The sequence below is a fragment of the Cucumis melo genome, chromosome 11, assembly GCF_025177605.1.
Source record: "Cucumis melo cultivar AY chromosome 11, USDA_Cmelo_AY_1.0, whole genome shotgun sequence".
In the NCBI taxonomy this organism is placed as follows: domain Eukaryota; kingdom Viridiplantae; phylum Streptophyta; class Magnoliopsida; order Cucurbitales; family Cucurbitaceae; genus Cucumis; species Cucumis melo.
The window spans coordinates 31,088,769-31,114,279 of record NC_066867.1 but is presented as its reverse complement, the minus strand read 5'-3'; the positions used below and the strand labels follow the sequence as shown (position 1 = coordinate 31,114,279).

Genomic DNA, 25,511 nt, shown 5'->3' with positions numbered 1-25,511 from the left:
GAAGATAGTTGAAATTAAAAAACTACAAGAATGAATGAGAATTATTATGGATAATTTTGATCCACCTGATATTTAATATAGATAGGGATGGAAAAATAGGTGTACGAGTTAAAATGTGAAAACTAAAAACTAAAATGGATCAAAGAAGAACGAGTTGGTTTGGATTTGGTTGAACGTTTAATATAGCTTGTCAAATATTTGATGAAGCGTGTTTTAAACATGCCTCAACTCTAAAGAGCGTTTTCGGTTTATGATATTGTCCAAACAAGAAGTTCAGCCTTGACTAAGGTTGACGCCAACTTAAGTCAAACATAAAATAAGGTCCACCTCTTGGCTCGATAGGTCATTTAATTATCCTAAGACTATTCCGAGACCATAGAAAAATCTTAGGTCAACTTTCTCTATAATACATCAATATAACTTCATAAGAAGTAATTTTATTTTTACTATCAAACTTTTGACTTTTATAGATCACGTTTTCTTCATTTCGAATAAATTCACTGTTGGTATTACGTGTAAGTAATATGTATTATCTCTTTGTCAGAATTTGACATCAAAGGGACAATGACATTCAAGATCAAGGTCAGTTACTCATACAAAACATGACTTCTACCACCAAAATTAATTAGGAGTTGCGATAATTAATTCATGAATCAATGTCATTTTAGGTATAATTAATTCTCGATAAATTTGCTTTCCATTGACATCAAACTCATTCCTAACTTATTCTATGTTTGTTTTTTTTATTTTGTCAAAGCTTAGGCCCCATCCAATTTATTTGGAAACAATATTTTTCACACATACTTAAAGCATATTGTCCCTACTTATCCCACAAAACACACACATGGACCAATTACAAATTAACACAAACACACATTACAATATGAACAGCTTGACTCTTCCATCTTTTTTTCTACTCTTCTCTTTATTAACTGCAATTTACAACCACTATATCACAACCTAAAAGTCATCCAATGTCTTTGCTTGCCTTTAATTCAACATTGCTCAATGGCTTCAAATCTTGGGCATTTCCCTAAAATCATTGCCTTATAAACAAAACTCAATAAGCAGTTACTTAAGATCTCTTAAACCTTCAAGTTCTTCTCCACTGTTCCATAACCAATATGGTGGGCAAGGACCAAGCTCAGCCTCTCACCCCAGCCACCCTCGATCGTTTGAGTAGCGACAACGGCGAAACAGAACTACATCTAAAGAGAATCCAACGAAAAAGATTCATAAAATGTTGCAGTTTCATAGCAGCTCTTCTCATAATACCCACGATAGTAATCATCATCATCTTGATGTTCACTCTATTTCAAATCAAGGATCCCATAATCCGAATGAATAGAGTTTCAATCACAAAACTCGAGTTGATCAACAATGTCATACCAAAGCCAGGATCCAACGTGTCACTGACTGCCGATGTGTCGGTAAAAAATCCCAACATGGCATCGTTCAAGTATAGTAATACTACTACAACTCTATTCATCAATGAGACAGTGATAGGGGAGGTACGAGGGCCGCCGGGGAAAGCCAAGGCAAGACAAACAGTGCGAATGAATGTCACTATTGACATCGTTGCCGATCGAGTCTTGTCGAACCTCAACAACGACGTGAGCTTGGGGAAGGTGAGACTGAGAAGCTTTTCAAGGATCCCAGGAAAAGTGAAGTTGTTGCATCTTATAGGGAGAAATGTTGTTGTGAAGATGAATTGTACATTCGTGATCAATATATTCAGTAAGTCAATTGAGGATCAGAAATGCAAGAGGAAGATGAAGATGTAGACAACTTTAATACTATTTGTTTTCTTCCATTTGAAGGGTGTTGGAATTCATAGTATGTTAATTAATCTTTTTATATATCCTCAATTCTTTTGGTTCTATATGAATAGGCTTTACAAAAGTTGTTTCCTTTTTATTTATCTTTTAGGCAAAACATGAAGCTTATTATTATTTAGTAAACTTAAATTGCAATCCAAATTAAATAAATGATACAACTCTATAGGGTAAATATAAAATATTTTCTAATATTTAGTGATTCAAATATTCTTCTTCTTCGTGCGAAAATTAAGTAATTTAAAAAACCACATATTTAAATTAACGGAATATTCAAATCTATAAAATTTTAAAATATGGATAAAATTCATTAAAAATATGGATGATACCAACAAAATGAGTAAAGTAAAATTTTAGTTCTTAACAAAAAATTCAAAAACCACAAATATAAGTTCAATTCGACTAATACTTATATGTTTATGAAGAGAAAGAGATATTTGATTTAAATCATTCTATCCAAAATTACTCACGAATATTTGTTTATTTTTGTTCAAAGGTTAAATATTTTAATGAGAATTTGAGAAAAAATTGTGGAGTTGTTATTTTAATTGGAAAAAAAAAAGTATATAAATTAGATCCCAGAAAAGACAACGGAGAAAATTTTCATCTTTTGTCAAAACTTTCCAACTCTTTCCCGCTCTACGACAATGGTTTTAATCAATTCCTTTTTCAAAATTCTCATCTTTCCGCTCCAAAATTTCCCTCCAATTCTCTTCTCATAACACATAGCAAAACCCAATTTCCCAAATTCATCATTCAACAACCTACAGAAACATAATCAATGGACAATGGTTGCGGTATTGCCAAAACCATTTGCTCAATTTGCTACGAGGATCTAAAACCCATCATCGAGGATCTTCAATCCATCTCAATCTGTGGCCATGTCTTCCACGAGCTCTGGTAAGTAATCCATTTATTGATTTTTCGCTCTGTATTGGCGTTTTTGTTATTTTTTTGTTCGTGTGGAACATTGAGGTGTTGTAAATTTGTAATTGGGGTTCTTTAGTTTACAGCAGTGGTTTGAGTATTGTTCGAATGGGAAGAAGAAATACAGTTGTCCTATGTGTAAGCAGACCTGTGTGGGAAAAGATGTTGCGCGGTTGTATTTTCAATCTGTGGGTGATGCGAATGATCCAATGCTGGCTAAGAAACCTGCCGATTGGATTGAGAAAGATCCGGAGTTGTTGAGAAGTGAGATCAAGAGGTTGGAGATGAGGGTATCAGTGCTTAATTCGACATTGGAAACTCAAGGGAAGGATATCAAAGAGCTTCACGAGGAGGTATTTCTGCTTGGTAGTTGAGAAAACTAGAACGGTTAGATGTTTGATGCTGAATGCTTGGATGTTTGATTGCTAATCTTTAAGATGCTTACAACTTTAGAAATGTGCAGTCTTTGAAAAGGTTTAGTCTTCACTTTGTCTTTAGCATTGAGTCTTTTCACACAGTGGTAGAATTTGGGCTAATTGTCATCTGGTTGTGCTTAGTTTTAGTGGTGCTTTCTTTAGGTCTTTATAAGTGGTTCTGGGAGGATATAAGTTCCATATCAAAATCAATTGATAATGAGAGGAGTAATCCATCTTATGAAATTGTGAGGTTTCTTGATTTTTCCAATGTGATATACTCAATATTTCCACTCAAGTAGTGTCTTTGGGTTCATCATTTTTAGATTGGTCTCAATTTTTATTTTTGGACTGCATGCCTGTTTGGCCTTCATGAGCTATAATATCATATTAGGTAACAGGAGATTCCATCCAAAACTAATTGGCATGGAGAGAAGTAACTCATGTATCTTTTAAACAATGCGGTGTTTTTTTTCTCAACGTGGGATCCTCAACCATATCTGGTGTGGTGGGATGATTTTACCACTCTATGTTTGGAACATTTGATAGGAAAGCAATGCTAGGACTTTGCAAGGTAGCTACAGAAAATAGGTGTCATACTTAGTTTAATATTTTTTTATAGGCTTCTCACTGGAGCTTGGTTGATAGGAGTTTTCTGTTTGTAACTATTCCTCTTATATCATAAGATAGTAATTGAGTTGGCATTTCTTTAGTTGCGTTGGGGCTTAGATGATGTCTTATGGCGATGCCGCTTCTAGTTATAGCTTTGTACTTTCTGATTAATCTTTCTTATGAAAGTTAAAAACGTACTTGGTTTATGAAGGTATGATTTTTAACTGGTTTTTATTCTACATTTTGGTTTATTATAATAATGCATATTTTGTTTGATTCGTTGAGTAGTTAGGAAGGAGGCTTCTCTACACTGGATCAGTATAATCTAACTTCCGAACTAATAGTTTCTTGGTTTACTTGTGTCCTAAACAACTCGACTTGAGACGTTCAGCAATGATTTTCTTCTTAACATCAAAATTTCAATTCTTCAGCTCCTAGAGAAAGCTTTATCTGTGCTATTATTGGCTCATGTTAACTATTGATGGGTTCATATACACACGTGGTACTTAATCAAATTATCTTGTTTCAGCTTCAACTTTGCCAGGATGAACTGAAGAAAGAAGTAGGCTTGAGGAATGATGCCATGAAACAAAAAATTTTAATGTCTCAACTGCTTCATTTAAAATCCGAGGTCAACAATCCCTTTTGTTAGAATTAGCGAGCTTGTTGTATATTGAAAGTCCAAAGGTTTTTTAGTCTTTTTTGTTGCCCTAATTATCTTTCATTATTTTAATTAGACTTCTATTGCCTATAAATTAATGTTCCTTGTATCATTAGTTTTATAAAAAAATAATAAGAAGGATTTGCATGTTTTTCTCCTTTCATTAGGATTTTCACGTAAAACTTGTATTTGCTCTTTGTCTCTACTTTCAATACCTTTTAAGATTCTATGTCTTTTTTCCCCTTGCAATCTCTTCCTTTACGAACTGATTATGTTATACATTCATGGTGTTTGCCTGCTTATCTGGCAGGAACTTGAAAACTCAACTGTTGAGTGCAAAAGGCTGCACGAAAGAAGTATGGCTTTAGCTAAAGAACTTGCAGCTTTCAAGTTGTAAGTGCGAGTTTTGTTATTAGAAAATAAAAGGAACAAGTTTTTTTTTCCCTTTTGTGTTTTTGCATACCAACAGTGTTATCATTTTTGTTACAGAATATCTGAAGTGGATCTTGATGAAGAGGAGGTCCTAAAGCTTTCTTCATTGGGTAGTGGAGCAGACAATAAAGATACAATTGACATTCTAAGGAAATCCTTGGTCCTACGTAATAGGTCAACTATCTCAAATCACCTAAGGAATCTGAAATAATGGAGCTTTTTTCGAAATTGTGTTATTTGGCCTTAAATCAAATCTTAGAGCAACTTTTATGAATAGAAAACCGTGTTGTTCAAGTATATAATAATGACTCTTGAAGATCAGACCAATGCTAGGAATATATTTGTATTTTCTCTGGCTAATTCTTCGTTTTCAATGTTTGACAAAATCTTAATTTTTCCATAGGAGTTATAAAGAATTGATGGCAAAGTGCAATCTTCTTGGAAGGGGAGAGGCTCGTTCTTGTAAGAAACTTGAGAAGGCAAATGGGAAAATAAATAAGCTAAAGGTGAGCTCATAACAAAAAGTCTCCTCTTATTCTTTGGCTCCGATTTAACGTTGTATGATTATTATTAGGTAAGGGTCCAAGAACTAGAGAAAGCCATTGAAGATAAAGATAATGAAGTTCTGAGAGGCTTGAAAGACGCAAAAAAACTAGGAGTTCAGGGTAGTGTTTGTTGTAAATGTAACATGGTATCAGCAAAAAATAAGTCCGCTGCTGCAGCAGATACTTTACCTTCAACTGCAAGCCAGATCAACGAACCGTTATCTTCTAGAAAAGAGAAAATTTATGACTTTCCAAGCGGTACTCATACAAGCTATTTGACCACGGTAGATATAGCTGAGAACATATGCTCCTCAGTGAATAAGAAAACTTCAGAATGTTCTCAAGTTGAGAATGCCAAAGATTCTACTATGGAAAGCCAAATAAGTGAGGAAGGAAACCGAATGTCTTACCATCCGCAGTTGACCAGCTGCAATTTGGTCCGGAAAAAGGCGTCAGAAAAAACAACCAACTCAGTAAATCCTATGCCTTCAACAACTACAGTCAGAACTGCTGTCCCGGGGGATGAAGGCATGCCTTTGTTGGTTGAAGACTCAGCAGAACCTGAAGCTGTCCTTATTAACATTAGGCGAGAATCCTCTAGCCACATATCACTCAATAAGCCAGGTAACGGAACATTATTAAGCGTAGAGTTTGGTAACACATACTCGGTTTCTTCTTTTTCCCAAAGAAAGATAAAAACTGACATATTTGAGGTGGTGACAATACAATATCCAGGAGGTATATCTTTTTCTGGTGGACTACTTGGCCCTAATGGATCAAATATGTATTTGGGTAAATGGTGCAAACGTGGACAAACCAATGGCTCAAGTGCAATGCAAGGTTCACGTTCAGGTGAACTGATTGCTGTTGGCGCTGACGGGAGAGGTGGACAAATAAAAGTCCTGAGATCTCAAAATGAATCCTCACTGGTAATTTTATGAATTTGTTTCTTCTTTTCTGTCATTCTCTGAAATATATCTAGTTTTCATGTTCTTTTTCTTGGATGATTGGATCATTTCACTTTTGGGGGTGTTTGGAAAGTTGAGTTGAGCTTTAAAGTTTAGAGTTAATATGTTGAAGTTAGAAAGTTTGTGCTAGAGTTGTTTAGTTGAAGTTAGGAAGTTTGTTTGGGGAGCAAAGTTGGAGTTTCTCGAAAAATAAGCAAAATAGGGTGAGGAAGACAGAGTTCATCAATAGGTTCACAGACTTCAGTAATGAATACTATTAAGATTGGTGGAGTTAAAAGTTATCTAACGCCAACTTTGGAAATTGATAGTCAAACATCCCTCAAGAGATTCTAGATGGACTTCAGTGAATAGAACATAAAATTTCAATTTCATGTGCAGCTTTCAACAAACCATATCTGACCATCAATATTGTGTGTGAATTTGTGCAGAGTGACGCAACATCAGCAGGGACAAAGAGGTTCAAGAATGGAGTAAAAAATGTTAATATGCGAATAGAGAACTTCTTTTCAAAGTGCTAGCTATTTGATAGCTTGTTTTGTATGTGTAAATTTAGTCATTTTCATAACAGATTGAAGAAGGCAAGATAAGTGAATTAGGCATTTGAAGAGAGAATTTTTGTTCTTACAAGTAGGGGACGAGCATCGATCAATTGGAGTCTATTTTTTACCAAAATGTTCTCAGATCGACTATGATCTCTTTAGTAAATATTCAAACCGACTTCGACCATGAAGAAGTACAAACTAGTCATTGTTAGTTTGGATTTTTTTCAATCGACACCGATTGAACACCTTGTTATCTCCAACCAATTGCCTTCAATTTGATCGGTCATCTTGGTTTTTAGGTGCCAATTACTCTAGTTTCATCATGTAGATATGACCTTGAGTACTACCTCTCAAAGCCAACACGGGTGTGGTTTGATGACTAATAATATAACTTTGCCAATTGCTCATCCTCATGTCTGATAATGTATTTCATTGCTTGTTTGTAATTTCTTATCTTAAGAAAAAAAAATCTTTGGTCATTGAGATTGTTTTTTGAGGTAGGAATTCCAACTTCTAACAAAGATTAGATTAGATGATTATTTATATAATCAAGTATTTCAATTATATGTCAATGACCATAGTTCATCTATTTTATATGATTTATAGTGTTATTTTGAATACAAATTGTTGGACTAATAATTATATATTTTAAAAAAATTAAACCTAATTTAAAAATCCATTTTAAAAAAAAAGTAACCAAGTTAAGAAGGTTGTTTCTTTTTATGGTCCAAGATTTGAACTTTGAAGTCATATTCCCATTTCTCCTCATCCTATGGGGATTATTTATTTATTTATTTTTTCTGTTAAAATAAATTATTTATTACTTTTCAGATTTTGTGCGTTATATTTATTTCATTATTTCAATTTCTTCCTATTATTTGACATTCCATTTATTATAATTTGGGAGGTTTTGATTTATCTAGATAAGTAAGGTGTTGAGATTGTTCAAATAAAATTCTTTATTTTAATTCACTTTATAAAAAGTATTTTCAAAATTATGTTTGATTAATATTTTAAAAAAAAATGTTTTCTCAATTTGAAATATAAATTTAAAAATATCAAATGTCTAATCAACTCGATAAGAATAATTAATGATTAAATGTTGACAAAAAGTTTGAAAATAAAAATAAATAAATAATAATCAGAAATTAAGAGTAGGGTTATCTTTTTATATGAAAGACGTTGATTTTTTTTTTCTTTTTTACTTTACTTTGTAAAATATGTTCTTTTCAAAACTATGTTTGATTAATAATTTTTCTTTAAAATATTTTCTTAACTTAAATTAGTAATTTAAAAATGTAAAATGTCAAATCAAGTCAATTTACTTTTTATAAATATTTAGTCGAAATCAGCGTATTTGATTTGTAAGAAATTTTGATTAAATTTTAAACAATTTTTTTATTATTAAGGAAAATTGCTACTGATTTTATGGTAACATTTGAAAGTATATTATTTAATCATTATATATATATAGAAAGCATTTTTCACAATTTTATTTATTCGTAAGTGATAAGAGAAGTAAAATATGACATAAAAAAAAGCATAAAAATATAAGAAAATTTTAATTTAATTTAGTTAATAAACATATTATTTAACTTATTTATAATAAATCTAAAATTTTTATCCATATCCTAAAAATGAGAACTCGACATTTTCTTTACGATTACCGAAAAAACAAAAAGAAAAAACCCAAACCTTTTATCTGACAGTTACGAGACAGAAAACCGCCGAGTTTTTGTCTTGTAATCGGGAGTTGCCGTGGAATTCTATAGGCATACACACGGTTTTGACTTTTTAAGTTGACTGCCCCGGCCTATTTCTATTTCCTGCCCGAAAGTGACATCTTTCTACCCTCTCTCTTCTGTCTGCTGCCCGCCGATGATGAATTAGCTGACCGCAATTAAATTTCAATGTGATCCTCCCTACTCTCTTCTACCATTATGGTACACGTGACCCTTTCTCATCTATAGAATTTCCCTTCCCTTCCCTTCCCTTCCCTTTTGTTGTCTCGACCAATCACTTTACGACACATGCCTCGTAATAAATGTTTTCTTCTCCATGTTTTGACTATGTGAATGATTCTCACCTTTGTTTTCACAATATGTAGGATAAATTATCGAATTGTAAACCTCAAAATTGATAGTACGTTCAAGTTTAGGTTAGTCGAGTTATATTCATGTTAATTAGCTTGGTGTTGTATTTTAGTTTTTGTAGTTTGATTAAATCTAATAATGTAGATTTCCAAAAATTACATCAACCACTTTAAATCCAACGCCTCTTTTTAATGAAAATTATACATCGCCTAATTTTGGTGATATTAGAACTATTTTTGAAAGATTTAACAAATAATCTCTTTTTCTTTCTTTTGCTGTCCTCGTTGACAGAGAAGTTGTTTATTGACTCTATTTTCCACATAAGAAAATAGGAAAATCAGCTCTTTCTCGCACCATCCCTAAAGAAGGGCTCGACTACACTTTAGAAAAGAAGGGTTGTAAATTTTTGACCTTATGGATTAGATTGAAGTTTAACAACACAAATGAGAGAAAAGAAAAAAGAAAAACTACGTTAAAAATTAAAATTCCGTTATGCTTCTCGTAAACATAAATGTCAAGTCCGATCTTACAATTTACATTTTCATTAACAGACTTCAAATGAAATCAAAGAGAGAAAACTAAATTACTAAGAGAGACATATTTAAAAATAGCAAAATAAATTAAAATATTTTCAAGTTATAGATAAATTATGGATACTATCAGAAACAGATATACTTGCTATATTGAAATTAAATCTCAACATGTCTGTATTTTTCAATAATTTTGTTCAAGTAGAGTTGGAAGAAAATAGGTGGGTATGAGTAGGAAGGAAATGGTAGTAGAAGGAGGAGTGTGCACGTGTCTATGAAGTTCAACGTAGGGATGAGGTGGACAAAGAATTTAGGCCAAATAATTGGAAAAATAGACCAAACACATCCACGTGGGCAGCTAATACATTTTTACTCACTACACCATTTTTATTATTTACTCAAAAGTCAAAACAGACAATTGTGTTGAAGTTTGTCCCCTTGGCTTTGACCATAAACTTTCCAATACTAATCCACAAAATATCATGTCTCCTATCAAAAAAAAAAAAAAAATAAATATATATATATATATATTTATATTTCTTAAAAGGATAAGAGCAAAAATCATGAATGAATTACAAAAAAAAAAACGTTTTCTTTAATTTTCATCTTTAAATGTTGTATGTTCATATAATTTCTTTAAAATCATGTATGTTTATTCTTTTAGTTTTCTTATATCTACGAAACTTTATCTAAAAAAACTCTTGATTAAAATTTTAATTTGATTAGTGTTTTTTTAAGAAACCAAATCGATATTTGTTGTGTTTATGTAAAAATGCATAATTCACTGCAAATAAGTACGACAAAAAAGCGATCTTAGCTTAGCTTAATAATAATTAACATGCAAGCTATATCAAAAGTTCAAAAGATATAGCTAGCAAATTAATTTATATATTTTATATTAGTTATGTAGTTGACAAAATTAGAATTTATTTATTATACCGTTAAAATTATACGTCAAATTTAACAACCTAACAAAATTAAAGCCAAAAACCTAAATCAAATCACCAAAATCAAGCTAATTTAATGAAAAAAACAAATCGAGTATCAAGATGAAACTAAAAAGCAAATTTAATTTTACTATTAAATTATCAAAATCACGGTATAGGAATTGTTATAAAATGATATATAAAAAATTATTTTCATGATAAAATTACTAAAATATTTACATACATAGCAAAATTTCATAATATACTAATAACGATATATACATCGATAAATGTGTATCAACATCTATTTTTGTAATAATTACAAGTTACGTTACATAAATAATAATTGATATATGTAGAATAAAGTAAATGTGACACACATAATCCATGCACAAAATGTGATCAAAATTAAAATAAAGAAAAGAACCTAAAAATCATGTTTAAAATTTATGCTATATTTACATTTTGCAATTAATTCTTAATTAATCCTAATAATTGAAGTCATTCTTACGAAATTGTGACGGACACCAATCTCATTATTAGAAAAATATGTTCAATAATTTATTGTTCTAAAAGTAATTGGAAGAAATAATAATAATAATAATAATAATAATAATAATAATAATAATAATAATAATAACAACAACTAACAAAGAACATTAACACTTTACTTAACCAACTTTGTCATACATTATCTAAACCATAATATTTCATCACTCACAGTAATTTATTTTTCTCTCTTTCCTGCACCAAAAATAGTTTCTTTATGTATATACGTATTTTTTTCAATAGAGTGGTTAATTAGACTTAAATATAAAATAACAACACAACAATAGTCTTTGCATTTTGGTAAATTTAATTATCAAACTCCACATTTCAACTTTGGAAGTTTGATGGTTTTAAAATACTTTTTTAATTTTTTCTTTTTCCTCTTTATCATCCTCTCCTCCTTCTTCTCCATCAGCTTCCTCCCTCCTTCCAACCTTTTTCTAGCCTCCATCGTTTTGTCCCCTCTTCATTCTCTCCTTTTCCCTTTGCTTCCTAATTCCAACATTATTTGATCCATTTCTTTTGTTTTTTGTTTTACATTTGTGTGTTTCTATTCTAGTTTGCGACTCAAATGCAACCATAAACATATTTTATAAAATTTTAACTGTAATTATACGTCATTAATTCTTGATTCATAACAGTCTTATTTTCAAATATCTTATTAATTGTTAGGGTATATCTTTTTACTTTGTGTTGGATAATTCAAATTTGGTTGGATTTGATCAAGAATAATGGATGGATGGATGAATGTAGGCTATATCTTGTCATTTCTTCCCATCAACCTTTCATATCACACTCATATATTTTTCTTTGGCTGGTTATTTGGGCTATTATCATATATGCTTATATCTTCCTTTTCATTTTTAGGCTGACATAATAAAACAAAACAAATCCCATTTTTGTTGTCTCAGCCATATATATTTGAATAAATCCTAGGTTGAACGTCCACCACCAATAATCTATTTGGCACTTTACTACAATCATGGGAAAAAAAAAACTTAGAAAATATTTAAGGAAGAGAAAATAATAATAATTATAATGAGTTATAATCTTAACAATAATAAATCAAGTGCATATTACAAATATAGTAAAACCTATTCACGATAAACTTCTACCCTATCATACATCGATAGAGTATTATTATGTTCTATTAGTTCTAGACCAGTATTAACATGATAGACTAATTTGATAGATTTTTATTTTTTATTTTTATATTTGCAATTCCTTTTTAATATATATATATACACTTTTCTTCTTGTATGTATTATTACTGTGATTTTTTAGAACAAATAGAGTTTGAAAAAATGAACCTTTAACTTTAAAGATATCACAAATTTGACCAGTTAAGTTATGTTTCTAATGCCACGTTGCTACTGTCATTTAGGTTGTTCTTAATCATATATAAATTAAACATATTTTTTTTGTAGGAATGCTAAAAAGATATATCTTCTTCATAGTCCAAAAAAAAAAAAAAATGTTAGGATTTCTTCTCAAATGAATGAGATCAATGTCTAAATTAATTTAGTTAATTTAGAACTCTGGTCTTACCATCATCGTTTTATTTTCAAAGGAAGAAAAAGAAAAGAAAGAAGAATATAAGAGATGAATGAATTTTGCTTAAAGCCAACAATAACAAATAAAATTTGTTTGAAACACATAAATAGGGAAATGACAAAAACATTATTAAAAAGGGGAAAACTTTTATATCAAAATAATATAATATAATTAACTTTTTTTTCTTCTTCTTAAAATTAGGAAAACAACAAAATACAAACATCATATTTACATAATTTCGTTTAAGGATTCCCCACCGACCAAGACCATGCTACTAAATAATATAATACTAATCGTGTTCCTAGTTGTACCCAAAAGAAAACATTAAAAAAATAAATATAGAAATAAATAAATTTTAGTTTCCTTCCTTCTCAAATCTTCCAAATATCCTTTTCATCATAAATGCAACATATCTACTCTTTTCATCTACACTACTTTTCACCACCTTCTTTCAATTCCATAATTTGACGTGCTTCGATAACGTTTCCCAAATTAGAGTGTCGTGGAAGAGAGTTATTCTATAACCTTTCTTCTAAAAATCGAAGGTTCAATCTTTTGTCGGTATAATAGTTGTACTATACAAATTCGATAAGCTAGAATTGTTCAAGAACATGTGGTTAATTATTTATTAATTTTCTACCCCACATCTTTAAATTTTTTTACAAAAAAAAGGGTTTCTTGAGTTTATTATTATTATTTTGAAAAAAATACCCATAAAAGTATATCATTACTGAGTGTCCAAATCATCATCTTCAACCCAGCAACGTAGGAAAGTCGGTGTAAGAAAGTTACAATAGGAGAGATGAGAGATGACAAAAGCATGGTAGCCATAGAATGGATCACTCTACTAGAAGGATATTACAAACTCACTCACACAACCGACAGTTTATATAAAGAAATACAGTACACAATTTTTTGAGGAGTAAGTTATTTGTATATTTCAACCTAATTGTTGACAAATATTTTGAAATATTTACTCCCATTCCTTTTCCTTTTCTTTTTCAATTCCCAAACAATAATTCACATAAAACAAAAGAGTGGATCACAAAGACTATATATCTAAAATTTTCAAAAGCCAAACTTTACTTTAATTCGACTCATTTTGAATTTATCTTCTTTTTTTTAATTTCCTCTTCCAATCACAAAATCAAAATAATCACACACTTAGACTAACAATAAACCACCTCTCCCCAAAATTCATCCCTTTGACCTTTCTCATATCTATCCATTAAATGAAACGTGGGGTTGATTATATATACAAAGTCCCATTGAGTTTTCTTTTATATTTTTCCCACCAACAAAATCTTAGAACATATATATATATATATATATATATATATATACGTTTATACTATAAATAGGTATAAGAAAACCCACTAAGAAAATCCATATGATACCGACTTATAATAGTTAACCCTTTTGTTTCACCTTTTCTTAGTCAAGCCCATCGATTTAAAAACACTATTATTCTTTATTCCAAGATATGGAGTTTAGTAAATTTAAATATTTAACCTAATTAAAGTATGGATTTATCCTTATTGGAGGTGAAATGTTTTAGGTATATTAGTTAAAGAATTAAGGGATTTAAACGCTTGAGATTAGGACACGATACTAGAAAAATTAATGACTGATTAAGAAAAAAAGACAAGAATAGTTAAAATAAAGCTTGAAACAATTTACGATTAACACAAAAGACTAGAAACTTGTGGCTATGGTTGATTTGATTTTGATACTCTTCCTTTGTATTTTTGAGGTTGAGAATTAAGTATGAGATCCAACCATGGAGTAGGACGTACAATATGTCGGTATAAATGACTATTCATTTCGTAACGACAGTTTTTTAGACATTATATTATATGAAAATTCATGTTTAATTTTACACCAAATCTAGTTGTTCGGGTTGTACATTTCTTCGATCCAAATAATCTTTATTGAATAATAAACCCAACCACGAGTCACTTATTTAAAATTTTGTTTTAAAAGTAAGCAAAATACTAGCATGTAAAAAAATTATTTAATTATTTTCATGTATTGAGTTAAGATTAATTGAATCAAAATTTACCTTAAGAAAAGTTCTTTTCCAAAGTCTAAAATACTGATTTTAGAAGTTGTTGGAGAATAAATTATCAAAAAATAACTCGTGAAATTAGGATGAATATAATATATGTATATATAAGAGTACGGTGAGTAGAAAAAAACATATTTTTTAAAATTAATAATAAGTTTATCTTGGTTGGAGTTGGTTTGGATTGTTTTTATCAATGTCATGAACCAACCCATGTCCAACTTATGAAATTTTCAGAACCCGATCCAATCGAAATAAGTTAGTAACCTAATAACTCAAACCGTACTTAGTAACCTAATAACTCAAACCGTACTTAAGTAACCTAATAACTCAAACCGTACAAATTAGGTTGAGTTGATCGAGTTTTTTAGGTCATCATTTTTTTTAATGTCTCTACCATCAATGACAAACACTAATACATTTCTACTAGTAAGAGGCAAAAATAATTGATTGATTTTATATTTTGCTATTTACAATAATTTTCCTTATATACATATCGATAGATTCTATCAATCACTCATATATATATATATATATATATATATATATATATATATATATATATATATATATATATATATATATATATATATATATATATATAATTTATTATATTTTGTAAATATTTTTAATAGTTTTGTTATTTATAATATTTATGTTATTTTTAAATATTCAAATATTTGTGTTCTAACACAAATATTTGAATATATAAATAAAAAATGAAAACAGGCTTAAAACATATTATCCATTTTATTATCCTCGTTTAGGGTAGCAAGGAACATTGTCCATACAAAAAACCCTACAACCGTAACAAGACATATTAATTATAACACATAATCAAACTCGGACATATCAACGATCATATGTTATGTTAAGTTACCAGCAATCCAACGAAAATTAAAGTTCGATTTTTCAAATATATTATTAGATCGAAAAATTCAAACATCTAATCTCTCGAACAAAAATACTTGCATACGTGTATATATATACCCTAACTAGTAAAATCAACTTTACGGGGTCGTTTTTAATTAGGTGGATAGATTCAAAAAAACATTTCATGGTAACCCAACTATCTGGCAGAAAGACTTTCTCTCTCCACTTGTCTCTTTGCCATTGAAAAAAAAGTCCAAAAGCTTTACAATCTCTTCACGCAACATACAGGAAGAGACGACACCATTTTCATTATTTGTCTTTGGTTTGGACATGGTAGAAGGAGATAATAATTAAACAAAGAGTTGTCAAGCTTTAATTCATTCCCCAAAATTCCTACAAACTTCATTAATTAAATTTTGATTTAATTAGATAAACAAGATTACCATCTACTTAATCCAAACTTGTTATTCAAGCATGCATATATTAGGAAACTTAATTAATAATTAATTATATAATTCTTTGTGACACCTTTTTTTCCAACTTTACTTTTCACCAAATCCATATATTATTATTATAAACTTTGTAAACTGCAAATTTGAATACTTCATCTCACCCTCCTCTCTTCCCCTTTTTCTATATGATTCAAACTCAAACTAGATTTTCTTTATTTTTATTAATGAAAGAATTTTAATTTAGTATTAAACAAAATCATGTCTTCAATAACTAAATGTGAATATAAATATTATTCTTCCTTAATTAACATGGGTCATTTTCCAATATTAAATTCTATTATTTTATATATATGTTTATAATTAAAGTCAACTTTGTTTATTAATGTTTATGAAGAGATAATTTGTGAGAGAGAGGGTGTGTGTGTATATATACTACTAAGTTGTGGAGTTTAAAGCGGCTTGATTTTATTGAAATTAGTGAGATAAAAAAAAAGAGTAATAATACTTTAAATGATTTCACATTATAAGTGAGAGAGACACACAAATCTATTATAAAATTCATAATTAAGATTTCTCTTTTCTTTTCAAAAATATTTATTTATTATTTGGCTGCTTCCATTACTTAACTACGACCTCTTCCTCACTCTCAAAATCTCAAACCATTATAAATATAGTAAAATGTTAATGTGATATCGTTTAAAATATCGTTTTGGTCACCACTGTATTTTAAAATTTGTTCAATTTTAATTCTCATACTTAATCAATCTTAAATTTAGTTCTTCGACGTTAATTTTTTTTATTAAAATTGATTAAATAATCAATAATAATTTTCATGCAAAAAATACAATATGTGAATTTATTTTTAAAATTTATAGTAAAAATATTAATAAAAAATAAAAAGTAACGAAAAATCTATACGCAGGGACTAAATTTAAGATTTATTAAAAATTTAGGAATCGAAATTGAACAAACTCTAAAGTATGGAGATCAAAACGATATTTTGACATAAAGTTATTTATAAAAGAAATTATATTGTATTATATTCGTTAATATTTTGAGTTTGATGAGTGTATGTACAAGTAAAAATAAGATATATTAAGTTTGACTAAGGAAATTTTGGCAGAGAGAATCAAAGATCTCACTTTTTTTTTTTTTTTGTAAAGGTATATATAAAAGTAGATTTAAAAAGAAGATGGGAAGTGTTTCACGTAGCTCAAAACTACACTAAGTATGAAAGAAGAAACAAAGAGAATTAAGTATTTTATGTAATGTGAATCCACACACACAGTACACATTCTTTTCTTCTTATTACAGCAAATAAAACGAAGATCTCATGCTTATCTTCTGCGTTTTCTTCTTTTTATTACTAATGGTGTTTGTGATAGTCTCATGTCCCACACTTTTCTTGCCATTTTTAGCCCCCACATAAACCTCCATGAAACCCTAACTTTTACTACCCCACATCTATTTTTGTCACCTATTTCAGAGTCAAATCTATGTGTGAACCATATATCATTTCTTTTCCCTTACCTCCTCCCACCGCATTCTCGAATCTTACCGAATCTATTGAACTATGCATACACGGTCCTTCTTTACTCCAAGAAAGTTTGAGACCTTACACGCATGCACAAGAAGAGAAAAATAAAAAGTTAGGTGTCACCGAAAATACAATATCTATCTTTACACTGTTGTATGACATATTATTGTTGACTTTAACTCAAACGTTTCTTAACAAAAGAGAGAGATGACGTCAATGAGAATGTAGTATTTTTATACCCTGTGCAACTTCATAAAATTTTACAAGTTTTTTCTTTTTTTTTTTTTTTTTTTTTTTTTTATATATATTTTAACTTTTCGAATAGTTTAGTTTGTTCTTATCTATATATATATATAGCAAGTATTTATTATATATTTTGACATCTCTTTTAATCAAAATGATTTATCATTGGTTTAATGAACATGTTAGACGTATATCAAGTATTTAAATTAAACAACAATTATACTAAATGTTGAGTAAAGATCATTTATAGTTGATCGAGAGAAACTTTAATTTGAAACTTTAAATGGATACAACAATCAAATTTCATCACCACATTAAGTCCAAATTCCGAGACCCTCTATGTCTAAATATTAAGAAAAATGCAAGACTATAAAAGGATGACACATGCCATCTTTCCATATAATTTCACAGGTAATAATATTGAATGTGAGAATTATTATGAATGCATAACTATATATATATATATATATATATACATAAATATATAAAAGTATTTCTATAAGGTGCAAAAGTCCAAAACCACTCCAAAAAGCACTTTTAAAAATGTGCCTATAGGATTATTGAATTTACTCAATGTCAATCTTTCAATTCAAAAGCATGTGGGAATTAATAATCTACACTATGATGCTTCCAACGAAGTTTCATTACTCCTTCTTCACCACCAATTACATTATTTTTCTTTCCACCTTTTCATTCTTTTTCCATTTCATCCTCTCAAACTTTTGACTCTTCAATTTGGTCCCTAAATCTTTTTTAAGATTAGATTAGTGATTCAGGTATGAATTTTGATTTAGTCAAAAACATATTCTTTCCATTCATATCTATTGTACAATCTTTTGAGAGAGCTGACGGTTTGAAAGTTCAACTATCAAAGATAATTGTCTTTATATTTTCATGTTACTATATCTTTTTAAGACTATAAAAAATTCGTACCTCTTCGTTTAGGTTTGGAAATGTGAGAAAATAATTTTATTTTTATTTAAGATATATATAAAGATTAATTAAACTCAATTCAACTTGAACCAATCTACATGAGACAAACTTCTCCGAAACATTATAATAGAAATGGTATTGAGTTCACATTTAGGGAATTTATAACAACTAGTTCATTTTAATATATTTGAGAATTAAATTTATAAACAAACTATTTTCTCTCCTGGATTATTTATTAGCAATATTTTAAAAGAACTATGGTTATAGCAAAGTCTATAAGTTATAGACTTTGGTGATCTATCACTAATAAATCATAAAGATCTATCAGTTGTATAAGTCTAGCTAGCATCAATAAACTTTGATATATTTTCAATTGAATGTTACTATATACTTGGTTATTATCCCTAAAATTGTCATTCATCACACAATTACGACTCAAAATAAAACCTATAACCAATATTTTCAGTTATATTGGTTTTGTTTTTTCGTTGTTTACATTTTTTTAACAATGTGGACAATGAAAACAAAAATCCGATAAATATTGATTACAGGTTTTCATTGTCTATAATCTAGCGAAGTATTTTCAAAATCTAAGTTCAAACTTTGAACGTTAAAAATAATTACAAATTAAAAAAAAAAGTAGTTTCTAAGAAATAACCAATTTGACTAGGTATCTGATTGAAATGATTTATGTAAGAGAACGGTAAGAAAGCAAACACAATTTATAAAAATTAAATGATCGTCAAACGAAGACACATAAGAAAACGTTTTTAAAAATTTTGACTAAGAATTCAAACGTTACGTTATTGAAATACAAAAATAGTTGTAAATGAATTCAAAGAACACATGCAAGATTTAACTTTTACTTCTTGGAAGTTAGAAATTTCTTTACAAAATTTCCTAGATGAGTAAGTTTATAACTCAAATTAAAGATGATTAATCTAGATCAATTAAGCGTGGTCAAAACTACTTTGTTATGAACATATGTGCAATTAAACTTATAACACTAATTATTAAATCGTTTAATTTCTACAAAAGAAACTAAAAGTTAATTAGAACTCAAAATAAAAAAGAGATCCAACGAATCAAAATACAAAGAAGATAAAATGTATATATTTGAATCAATGAAATTTAACTAATTAAGTCATATAATCGACAATAAAATGCTTAGTTACTTTAAGTAAGAAGATAATGCACTCTAATTAAAATCAATCTTCTCCTACTTTTATTTCTATAATAATAAGATTCCCTCAACAATGTTTTTTCCTTATTTAAAATTTCCAATATCTTAGTCAAATTGACTTATATAATTAGATTAAAGTAAGCACATCCTTCTTAATGACAAATCTTAATCAAGAACTAATTTTAAGGAATTTGTATTCAAATTAATTAATTACACCAATCAAAATCCTTAAAAACTAAATCAGAAATCTAGTCCAAGTTTTTAGACCAAAGCAACAATTTTTAAACTAAAAAAAAAACATCCTCCAAATGTGTAATAAATTTACATATGCAAGAACACTTGCACATCCAAAAATGAGTAGAATATTGGTATGGAAAGAATTCAAATAAAAGAATCAATTCTTAAATATCATATTTTATTCGAAATTTTGTCTATGAAAATTTTCAAAATGAACTGTTTTAGTAATTTCTAAGCTTCTTGAACTCATATCTAATGTTAGTGTCGCAAAACTTAAAAGTAATTATAAAATAAATATGTTTGGGTCATTGCCCACCCCATATATCTAATTTTCAAATACTCACCTCCACAAACCCTAGTGACTTTAATATACATAAAACACACATTTGGACATTATAATATACACATATATTATATCAAGTTGACCACTTGTGTATGTATATTATATCATCAAAATTACAAATATCACAATCTCGAAATGATTACTTTCAAAAGGAAGTTCAAAGGACTGAAATATTTTCATTTTGAATCAACATAAAAGTTTAAAAATATTATAATAATAGACATTGTTGACGTAGAAAAATCTGAGTAAGGATGACTTATCAAAACTTATATGTAATTCAATCATGAATTTATAATCTTAGGAGAAAGGATGACCTATAAAACAATAGAAATTTTACATCAATCTAGGATGTTCCAATTCTTAAGTCAGTGGTCAAGAATACTGTGAATATAGTAAATTTTATAGAATTATAACGAAAGAATGTTTTCAAATATAGCAAAATGAACTAACTTATTTATAATATAACCAAATTTTATTTTCTATCTATGATAGACATCTATTTAGTAATAAGCACTAGTAGATGTATACTTGAGTGTATCGTAATCACTGATAGAAGTATTACCATGAACTCAATTATTTCGGATTCATCTATATATAATGATATATTCCAATCTTTTCGTATATCAGGTTAAAAGAAATACGTATTAACTAGAAAAACCATGTGTCAATAGAACATCACTTCAACTTAAAAAGAGATTGAATCAAACAATCGGATCTAGTTTTCTAACAGATGATTTTTAGATTCGTACTCATATCTATCACACTGGTAGATCACATCAAACTCCACCTTATCCCAATTTTACTTATGACTGTTTTCATTCATTTTTTTTTCCCTTTTGAGTTCATAACAAAGTAAGAAGAGAATTAGGAAAGAATGTAGAGAGAGAGGTTATTAAGAAAAGAAAATATTTTTGTAACCTAACATTTATTATGTGTTTAGTTTTGGTTTTGGAAATAATAAATTGTCTCACACGCACGAGGGAGCGTGCGGTCGGCTATTTGTGTCATCGTCTGGTCCTTTCCTTCAATCGCCACTCTCCACGCAAACCCATTCAGCCTTATTGACCAAATTCTCATTTTAACTCTCTCTTCCTAATTTCTTTTTTCTTTTTCTTTTTCCTTTTTTTTTTAAATTATTTTTTCCTTTATTTCCAACACAGAGAGACAAAAGAAGAAAATAAAAAAGCATCACTATTTATTTATTTATTATTATTCTTGTTTTTTCCATGTTTTGAACTTTGAAAAATTGAATTTTCTTCACGTTTGATTTTCCATGTAAAGAATTTGATCCAACCTCTCACTGCTTATAAATTCACTTCCCCTTCTCTTCCTCCTTTCGTATGTTCAAAAAAGAAACACCCAAAAGCTCTCATTTTTTTTTTTAAAAAAAAACTACTTTCACAGAGAGAGAGTTTTATACCCACCAACAAAGACAATTTTTGAAGTATAACATCAAAATTAAAATGGGGTTTCATCAAACTCATGAAACAAACCAAGTTCTTCTTTCTAAGATTGCTATCAGCGACGGTCACGGCGAGGATTCACCGTATTTCGACGGGTGGAAAGCGTACGATAACGATCCGTTTCACCCGGAGAATAATCCTTTAGGTGTTATTCAGATGGGTTTAGCAGAAAATCAGGTTTTGTATAAGATTTTTTTTGTAATTTTCATAGTTTTGATCTCAAGCAGTAGTGTTTGAATTTTGGTTTTAACTTTTTTTTTTCTTTTTTTGTGAAATTTTAACAGCTTTCTCCCGATTTGATTGTCGATTGGATTAGAAAACATCCGAAAGCCTCGATTTGTACCGACGAAGGTCTCCTGAACTTCAAGGACATTGCTAACTTCCAAGATTACCACGGCTTGCCAGAGTTTCGAAATGTACTATACATAAAACCTCATACATATACTAACACATCTCGAGTTATTCAAGAGTTTTTTGAAGCTGATGAATTACGGTATTGTTTTTCTTTCTCTTGTTTAGGCGATTGCAAGTTTTATGGGGAAGGCGAGGGGTGGGAGGGTGAAATTCGACCCGAGTCGGATCGTAATGGGCGGCGGTGCTACTGGGGCGAGCGAAACCGTCATCTTTTGTTTAGCGGATCCGGGCGATGCCTTTTTGATTCCTTCTCCATATTATGCAGCGTGAGTTCTCCTTCTTCTTCTTCTTCTTCATCTTTTTGTTTTTCCCTTAATTTTTTCACCATTGTAAGAATTGGCTTATTTATTTATTTATTTTTCCTCGAGAAAAAAGATCTTTCCTTTTCATTTTTCCATGGAGAGAGAAGAAGAGAGAGGAAGCTTTTAAGAGTCAATATTCCTTATGTTCCATCTAGAAAGAGAAGAGAGAGAGAGAACCCATTTGACAAAATTAATTACTGTACAAAAATTCTATATGAAAGTTTTGAAATTCTTATAAGGTCAAATCTTCAACCATCCTCTTCAAAGAAATGAAGTCATAATTTTAATGAGGAATAAAAATTAGACCTCTCTAAAGTCAACCTTTTAAAATGTTAAACCTATTTATTTAGTAATAATGCTTTGTATGGACAAAAGTAAAAACATTATTTCTTAAATTATTTATTATTCATGAAACCCCTTTTGACTTTGATAATAATAACCCACTTAAATAAAATAACTTATGTTGTTCCTAAATATTTATTTACTTATATTAATAATTCCAACAACTCACTGTCCACTAAGTCTAGCCTGTACATTTCTCCATTAATGACTTTAGACCAACTTCCTTCTTCTCCAAGAAAATATCTATTAGTGTTTGTAACATTCATTCATCTATTTTATTGCATTTTTATATTATACCTCAAATATAATAAGCCACCATTCATTTTATTCTTGTCGAGATTAAATAGCCATAAAGTTTTACAAATTTAAAATTTGTTAGTAGACAATATCATATTGTTGTAGAAATATATGAGAAATCCTTGTATTTTGACAATCGAGAATGGTTTTACAGGTTTGATCGAGATCTCCAATGGAGAACACGAGCACAAATAATTCCAGTCCATTGCAACAGCTCGAACAACTTCCAAATCACAAGGGAAGCCTTAGAAGTAGCCTATAAAAAGGCGGAAGAAAGCAATATCAAAGTTAAGGGTCTTATAATAACCAATCCTTCAAATCCCTTAGGCACAATATACGATCGTGACACTCTCAAAAGCCTTGTCAACTTTGTAAATGACAATAATATTCACTTAATTTGTGATGAAATTTACTCTGCCACGGTCTTCAAATCCCCAAGCTTCACTAGCATTGCTGAAATCATCGAAGATATGGACCATTGCAAGAAGGAACTCATTCATATACTTTCTAGTTTGTCCAAAGACATGGGACTCCCTGGCTTTAGGGTTGGAATTCTTTATTCTTATAACGATACCGTTGTGAGCATCGCTCGTAAGATGTCGAGCTTTGGCTTGGTTTCATCCCAAACACAACATTTGCTCGCCGCTATGCTCTCCGATGAGGAGTTTGTTGACAACTTTTTGGTTGAGAACTCAAAACGGCTAGCAAAAAGACATGCAAGGTTTGTTAAACTATCATTAAACTTAAATGGTTAATTTTTTATTGGTTATGCATGTTGTCCTTTTAAAAATGAAAAATCTTCATCTTGAGTAATTAATTTTTTAATTTATATTTATATGGACCAAAATAATCTTTTAAAAAGATAATTATATGTGAAAGTTTTTCTAAAAAAGTCAAATTTTGAATGAAATAAAATAAGACTTTAATATTTAATTATTTTTATGGTACCTTTATTAACCCTCCATTTGCAGGTTTGAAATTTTGCACAAAATCCAAGATGTCACTATATATGTTGTCAAAAAGAAGAAATGACAATATAATACAAAAAGTAAACATATTAAGATCATTAATAACTATTTTTGTATATTTAGAATTACACTTATCTTTTATCTAGCTCAAATAATATTTAATAACTAAACTATCATATGTCAATTTTTTTACAATTGGATTGTTTTTATTTTTAATTTTATTATATGAAGATAAGAGAAAACATGAAGATTAGATGCAATCAAGTCAATAGGTTTATTGTAAATCTAACGATGTGCATATATTCATATTTTCAGGTTCACAGAAGAACTAGAGAAAATGGGAATCACTTGCTTGAATAGCAATGCAGGACTTTTTGTATGGATGGATTTGAGGAAGCTACTAAAAGACCAAAGCTTTGAATCAGAAATGGAGCTTTGGCGAGTGATTATCAATGAAGTGAAGCTCAATGTTTCTCCTGGCTCATCCTTTCATGTCACTGAGCCAGGTTGGTTTCGAGTTTGTTTCGCAAACATGGACGATAATACCGTCGGTGTTGCTCTCGATAGAATCCATAGCTTCGTCGGAAAGATAGACAAAAAGGAAAACAGTACCATCCCAATGCCGCCAAAGAAGAAGCATCGAGAGAATAAGCTAAGGTTAAGCTTCTCGTTCTCTGGGAGAAGATATGAGGAGGGCAATGTTCTTAAGTCTCCCCACATGATGTCACCTCACTCCCCGCTAGTGAGAGCCAAGACTTAATGAGGATGAGCTAATTTGAGAATATTGACTTCTTAAAAAAGTGTTTTTTTGGTGTTAATCAATAACCATTTTTCAAAATTTTCATACATATCGTGAAGAGATTTTGAAATTTTTAAAAGGTTTTGTGAAAGAAAGTATTTTCACTCCAAAAGCACTTCTTTCAAAAGTCATCTTAAACTTATCAACAATCCACCTACTTCTGAGGAAAAAAGAAAATATTGCATACATAAATTCAAATGTGTAGCTTTCAAGGAGAACACATAATTAGTGTTGTCTTAAAGTTTTATTTTATTTTTCTGGTTTATTTTGGCAATAGAAATAGGAAAACAGTATATTTTTTTTCCCACTGTGAATATGATTAACCCTTCATATTTTTTTGGTGGGAGGATATGATAGAAAATGTGATTGATCATAAGCTAAGGGTTTGGTTGTATTTTTATGGGTATTATATTTCCCTTTGGATAGCTAACCTTTGGGAACACTTTTATTAATGTAATTATAAGCTGAATTTT

At 29.5% G+C, this 25,511-nt stretch overlaps 3 protein-coding genes across 5 annotated transcripts; all 3 read left to right on the top strand.

Annotated features, from left to right (window-relative positions):
- The first annotated feature begins 963 nt into the window (after positions 1–963).
- Positions 964–1,902, top strand: LOC103497685 (uncharacterized). Its single transcript, XM_008459942.3, has one exon. The coding sequence runs from the start codon at positions 1,125–1,127 to the stop codon at positions 1,782–1,784; it is 660 nt and encodes a 219-aa protein (XP_008458164.1). The 5' UTR covers positions 964–1,124; the 3' UTR covers positions 1,785–1,902.
- A 516-nt stretch (positions 1,903–2,418) lies between these two features.
- LOC103497686 (uncharacterized) lies at positions 2,419–7,195 on the top strand. Of its 3 annotated transcripts, none has more exons than XM_008459944.3 (9): positions 2,419–2,735; positions 2,842–3,115; positions 4,317–4,418; positions 4,759–4,841; positions 4,938–5,054; positions 5,284–5,386; positions 5,455–6,049; positions 6,161–6,354; positions 6,822–7,195. In XM_008459944.3, the coding sequence occupies exons 1-9, from the start codon at positions 2,617–2,619 to the stop codon at positions 6,909–6,911; spliced, it is 1,677 nt and encodes a 558-aa protein (XP_008458166.1). In that variant the 5' UTR covers positions 2,419–2,616; the 3' UTR covers positions 6,912–7,195. The 3 variants fall into 3 exon arrangements, with proteins under 3 accessions (XP_008458166.1, XP_050947947.1, XP_050947946.1); XM_051091990.1 differs by having other exon boundaries at positions 2,420–2,735; positions 2,852–3,115; XM_051091989.1 differs by having other exon boundaries at positions 2,420–2,735; positions 2,849–3,115.
- A 14,620-nt stretch (positions 7,196–21,815) lies between these two features.
- Positions 21,816–25,511, top strand: LOC103497687 (1-aminocyclopropane-1-carboxylate synthase 1). Its single transcript, NM_001297535.1, is given in 5 exon segments — positions 21,816–22,093; positions 22,201–22,332; positions 22,436–22,596; positions 23,426–23,992; positions 24,555–25,511. Coding segments are annotated over 5 exon segments (1,482 nt in total). The 5' UTR covers positions 21,816–21,916; the 3' UTR covers positions 25,000–25,511.

Excerpts from the sequence above, each read along its gene's own strand:
- LOC103497685 (XM_008459942.3), top strand. The coding sequence starts at position 1,125 with ATGGTGGGCAAGGACCAAGCTCAGCCTCTCACCCCAGCCACCCTCGAT.
- LOC103497686 (XM_008459944.3), top strand. The coding sequence starts at position 2,617 with ATGGACAATGGTTGCGGTATTGCCAAAACCATTTGCTCAATTTGCTAC. Across the intron at positions 5,055-5,283 it reads TCCTTGGTCCTACGTAATAG|GAGTTATAAAGAATTGATGG; the intron begins GTCAACTATCTC and ends ATTTTTCCATAG. Across the intron at positions 5,387-5,454 it reads GGAAAATAAATAAGCTAAAG|GTAAGGGTCCAAGAACTAGA; the intron begins GTGAGCTCATAA and ends GATTATTATTAG.